At 39.8% G+C, this 6,120-nt stretch overlaps 1 protein-coding gene across 1 annotated transcript in view; it reads right to left on the reverse strand.

Annotated features, from left to right (window-relative positions):
• The window catches only part of LOC107587923 (relaxin family peptide receptor 2), a 20,828-nt gene that overhangs the window by 1,497 nt on the left and 13,211 nt on the right, over positions 1-6,120 (reverse strand). The window contains exons 15-18 of the mRNA XM_016275889.1: positions 4,234-4,463; positions 2,849-3,259; positions 1,524-1,742; positions 1,179-1,431 (exon numbers count right to left, since the gene is read on the reverse strand). Of these exons, the coding sequence (XP_016131375.1) occupies positions 1,179-1,431; positions 1,524-1,742; positions 2,849-3,259; positions 4,234-4,463 (1,113 nt within the window). The remainder of the gene's footprint in view (positions 1-1,178; positions 1,432-1,523; positions 1,743-2,848; positions 3,260-4,233; positions 4,464-6,120) is intronic.

Genomic DNA, 6,120 nt, shown 5'->3' on the forward strand with positions numbered 1-6,120 from the left:
AAAGTTGCAAAGACTAAAGTCTCAAATCCAAAGAGATATTCTTTATAAAAGTTAAGACTCAACCACTCCTACCTAAAACGGCTCGTTCTTACACGCCCCCACATGTCTACGTCACTGTGTGGGAAGATTTGCATAACGCCGCCCAAATGTTCACGCAAAGAAAGAAGGCATAACTTTTGTTTCGCTGTAGTATTATTGTTGCCGCCATGTCGTGAAGAGCTGTGTGTTTTGTTGTGAAAGCGAAACTACTTTGTTTGGCCTTCCAAAAGAGGACGATATCCGCTTCGTCATGCCTAGAGCTGATCCGTGCTGGTCGCTGAGGAAATACATCAACTTCGTGCTGTGGATCGCCGGATTGGCTTTCACCGTGGACGAAGTCCAGCCCGGGGTCGTCACATGTGGCTGCCACAAGCCCGCCGGCCACGCCGTTCTCAAGCCTGCCGGCCGCCGCTCACCCTAGCCCGCCGTGTGTGACGCTGTGTGTTTTGTTGTGAAACTACTTTGTTTGGCCTTCCAAAAGAGGACACGACTAGAAATCAGTGGTTAAGTTGTATTTACAACACTGTTCCAGAACACTTCAACCCAAATATTCAGATGTGTGCAGCGCATTTTATGGAGGACTGTTTCCTGATCCTGGTAGAGTAGACTACAATGCTGGCTGTTCTGACTCACAGACTGTAAGTACGTTTTCATATTTAAAGGATTTGCCACTGATGATTCAAATGCGAGTTTTGAGCAGTGTAGAGTAGCCCTTGTTGTTTGTCATTTCTCCGATCACAAATGCAGACATGGTTTTATGTTTACGCATCGCGATGCAACAGGCGTGTTTCAGAAAGGCAGGGCATAGAGGAGAAACAATAATGTACAGTATGTGGAAAATAATGTTTTTTTAACCTTAAACCGCATAAACACATTTCATTACACCAAATACACAAAATAATATTCTTTTTAGCAACATCATATGACCCCTTTAGTGCTTTTTCATTATTGTCCAACCATATCTTTAGATACATTTAGGCCTTCATTGTAGCATCTGATTGCAATTCATGATTATGCCTGTTCACCAGCAAAAAGACTCTACCAGGACATCATCTTTCAGTGCTCCGGCACTCTGAAAACTCTGTAGATCCACTACAGACAAATGCAATGTCCATAATATAGAACATTTTTATCTATACCTGCCATCTATGTCTAAAATAGATATATGTGGGTTGAAGCTGCGATGGTAGAAAGAAGACCTTGAGGGATCCGTGTAGATAACAGAGCTGGTGAGGCTCTTGCGGTCCAGTTTGAGTTTGGGCTGTCTCTGCCAATGGCACCATAAAAGTTCCACCTGCTCTCTGAAGAAACTGGTGGTCAGTGTGTACAGGATGGGATTCAAGGCACTGTTGATGGGGAGGATGAAGATCACCACCCAAGATGTTATTGTTCCTGAGAGAGACATTAAATACAAAATACATTTTCTTTTCTTTCAGTAAAATATAGTGCATTATTTGTTTCATGTAGCTTTAGGACCAACTAACCTGGTATCTCAAATTCCAGCAGGGAAAGGATTTTGACCAGGAATATGGGAATCCAGCAGAGGGCATCAGAGAACACGATGAAAAAAAAGCGGTTTGCCATTGCCACATCCCTGTGCAGCCGTCCACGCAGCTCTGTGGCATTGATGCCTGTCTTATAGATGGAGTAAAACATGCTGGAGTAGGAGACGGCAATGATGAGGAAGGCCACCAGGTTAAGTCCTACAAGTATAAACATAAAACTCTGATTGAACAACAGCACAAAGCATAATGAAAACGGGTCAAGGCCATCTCTGTACTGTGACTAAGAGGTTTCTTAAGTGTGCCACTGAGAGCAGGCTAAATGTGCCGGAAAATAGCTTTCATCAGTTCAGTATGGTTGGTGTCGTGAATAAACGAGTGCCATCAGTAGCAATTAAAAATATGTGGCACAAACGCAAGTCAGATATTCTTCAGAATCCTGAGGTTGAAACAACATATTCCATACTTTTTATAATTTTAGTTTTCTCCACATTTGTCAGTCAGTTTCCTGCATAAAAAACAATAACATAGGTATTTATAAACTTGCCATCATTTAGTTTTACATGACATATCCCACCCACCCTGTTTCTGACCCATAGAAATAAACAGGTGATTTTTGCATGCTATATCATTAAGAATATATGAATGACATTTGTTATGATTGGCTAATTTCTGTGTGTACATAATGACTAATAATTAAAAAAAAAAAAAAAAAAAAAGGTTAAGGTTACACTGTGAAATACACTACCATTCAAAAGACTGGGGTCAGCAAGATTTATAAAAATATAATAAAAATACTTTTATTAAAATGATCAAACATGACAGTAAAGACGTCTTTTTTTTCAAATAAATGCTGTTCTTTTGAACTTTCTATTCATCAAACAATACTGAAAAAAATGTGTAGTAGTTTACACACACAATATTTATACACAACTTTCAACATTGATAATAATGTTTTTTGCACACCAGATCAGAATATTAGAATGATTTCTGAAGGATCATGTGACACTGAAGACTGGAGTAATGGCTGAAAATATTCAGCTTTGCCATTACAGAAATAAATTAATAATACATATTTTAAAATATATTAAAATAGACAACAGTTATATTAAATTGTAAAAAAACATGTTTACTGCATTTTTTGCTTGAGGATGTGACATCACATTTTTTGCAGCTTAGTTTCAATGAATGGTCTTTGTGTACTGGGGAAGGGATTAGAGTATTGGACTGGAGTAACTCTTTTTATTTCAAAAGATCAAAAAATATCTGTTATACATCAAATATTTTTCACCAGTGGCAGATCTCACCAAGAAAAATCCCAGTGGAATATCCCTTTGCAATGGGCTTTTCCAGACGTTCAGAGTGAAGGGGGAAACACACTCCATTGTGTCCATAATAATTCCCAAACATCTCCTCATTAAGCAGAGGCACTGCAGCGATAGAGATACCCAACAGCCATATAGAGGTCAAAACGGTGAAGGTTTGGCACTTGCTCGGTCGCAGGTGGCTGAAAGGAAAAACAATGACCAGGAACTTCTCCATGGTCAAATAAGTGAGAAGCATGACGGAAACCTCAGAGGACAACATAGCCAGGAAGCCGATGATACGACACTCCAGGCTGTCCATCCACAGCTTAGCGTTCTTGTTATACTCGCCACGGAACTTTACATCAAAGACTCCCACGAAAAACAGATAGACCCCCATCAGGCAGTCTGCACCTAGGGACAAATGATGCATTGTGGTAAACAGCTATTACTCACTGGATGCCAGAAGCAGAACTCATTAATGAACAAGTAGCTTCCTGATTTATAATTTGGTCTTGCGCCAGAATGTTGGAGCTATTCCTGCACAATACAAAATGTATAAAATGTTATTTTTAAAAGACAAATCACAACACCAGCAGGCCAGAAATCAATTTTTACAAGGCACAGCACAGGTACGTGACCGAAGCACATGTGGTAAAGACATTATAGGCAAAAACGGAAGTGCTTCCCATTCCAAACAGGGTGCATTGATTAATGGCACCAGCTCAAGAACTCCAGCAAGAGTTAGAATTGATTACTGAAGGTGATTGTAAGAGAGTACGAATCCTGTGCGAATAGAATTGTTACAAGGTTATAGATTTCCCGTCCAATCACGACAGCCTTTCAAGCTGAATGTCAGGCTGGAGACTGTCAACAGTGAGACTCTTTGGTTAAAGGGGACTGACAGCAAGAGGACCTGGAGAAAAGGCTTCTCAGATACCTTAGACATAAGAACTTAGAACTAAATAATATTGTCAACTGCTGTCGCACATATCTGATTGCTGAAAGCATAGGGGAGAGCTCTTCAGTGAGACGAAATCCACATTTTTTTAAAGGTAAATGGATAACTGAGACATAGCTTGCTATATGTAATGCTTGATGTAATTGAGAGGACATGATGGGTGCAGGAACACTTATAATTTGAGAGCTCAGTGCCCTAGAAAATGGTTTATTTCCAGGAGTGCCAGCTGCTTCTGCTTGCATCACATTGGTTTCATAACAGTCAGCCAATTATAGTAGAAATAAACCTAAAAAACAGATGTATGTGCCCTCTGGTGTCATTAATGCTGATCTCTTAAAAGACTTGGCCGCATGCTTTTAACTTATAAAATATATTTAGTGTTTAATATAATGTGGGCAAAGGTAAAATGTATACCTCTGGTACTCACAGCACAAAACCTTGATGCAGAGAGCATGCAGGTTGTTCTCAGCCCGCAGGACCGTCCGCATCCCAATGACAAAGAGGTTTCCAAAGCAGGTGATAAAAGCCATGACCCACACCGACACACGAAGAACCACATTAGCAAGCAGATCTTCAAAAGAAGAGAGTCCATCTGAGTTCGGTTTACACTTTCGGACATGTGGGGTGTAAGAGCAGTACTGGAACTTCTTGAAATATCTAAGAAAAAATTATATGAAAATTAAATACATAGTTTAGTTTCTTAATGTGTTAAATCACATAAAGTTAAAGTTCAAACCCTGCTGGCAGATGTTGTAACTATAGCATTCTGAAGGCAACAATCATTTTCTCCATTCACATTTATATATTTATCAAATACCTGAAGGACTCCAAGATGGTGAGAAATAAGATTCTCTGGTCTGATGAGACCAAGATAGAACTTTTTGGCCTTAATTCTAAGCGGTATGTGTGGAGAAAACCTTCTCCAGAGTGCTCAGGACCTCAGACTGGGCCGAAGGTTTACCTTCCAACAAGACAATGACCCTAAGCACACAGCTAAAATAACGAAGGAGTGGCTTCACAACAACTCTGTGACTGTTCTTGAATGGCCCAGCCAGAGCCCTGACTTAAACCCAATTGAAATTTAAGGGGGTCTGAATACTTTCCGTACCCACTGTATATATAATGAATAATTATCCTTTTGATCTTTCATAAAAAAAAAACACAAAATTCTATTCTATCACTGAAGTAAAACAATTGAAAGTGGAGGTAAAATCTCATTGTGAAATAAATGCTATCTCTAGTTCTTGTTGGCCACAATTATTGGCACCCAATTATTGCACACCCTTTTCCCAAGATAACAGCTCTGTGTTTTCTCCTATAATGGCTGACGAGTTTGGAGAACACCTGATAAGAGATCAGAGACCAAACCTTCATACAGAATCTCTCCAGATCCTTCAGATTCACAGATCCATGTTGGTGCGTCTTCTCTTCAGTTCACCTCACTCATTTTCTATAGGGTTCAGGTCACAGGACTGGGACGGCCATGGCAAAAGCTTCATTTTGTGCCCAGTGACACATTTTTGTGTAGATTTTGATGTTTGTTTTGGATTATTGTCCTGATGGAAGATCCAACCACGGCCCATTATAAGATTTCTAACAGAGGCAGTCAGGTTTAGATTTTTTATTTGTTGTTATTTGATAGAATCCATGTTCAGGACCTCCTGCCGAAAAACAGGCCCACAACATTAAAGATCCAGCAGTATATTTAACCATGGGCATGGGGTACGTTTTATCCCTGTTTGGCCCAGTGACACATTTTTGTGTAGATTTTGATGTTTGTTTTGGATTATTGTCCTGATGGAAGATCCAACCACGGCCCATTATAAGATTTCTAACAGAGGCAGTCAGGTTTAGATTTTTTTTATCTGTTGTATTGAATAGACTCCATGATGCCATGCATCTAAACAAGATGTCCAGGACCTCCGGCAGAAAAACAGCCCCACAACATTAAAGATCCTGCAGTATATTTATATTTAACCGTGGGTGTGGGGTACTTTTTATCCATGTTTGTACTAAACCCATCTGATGGGTTTGCTGCCAAAAAGCTATTTTTTTTAAGTTTCATCTGACTGACCATAGTAACCAGTGCCATTTGATGTTCATTGTGTCTGACAAGTGAATATGCTGGAGTTTGTTTTTGGATGAGCAAGGAGAATTTTTCTTGAAACCCTATTGAACAACATGTGGTGATGTAGGGGCTGTTTGATTTTTTTTTTTAGGTTTTCTGACCCAAAGACTCAACTAATCTCTGCAATTCCCTAGCTGTGATCCTTGGAGAGTCTTTGGCCACTCAAACTCTCCTCCTCACCGTGCA

This window comes from Sinocyclocheilus grahami, unplaced genomic scaffold (genome assembly GCF_001515645.1).
Source record: "Sinocyclocheilus grahami isolate Dianchi unplaced genomic scaffold, SAMN03320097.WGS_v1.1 scaffold6.1, whole genome shotgun sequence".
NCBI lineage: Eukaryota > Metazoa > Chordata > Actinopteri > Cypriniformes > Cyprinidae > Sinocyclocheilus > Sinocyclocheilus grahami.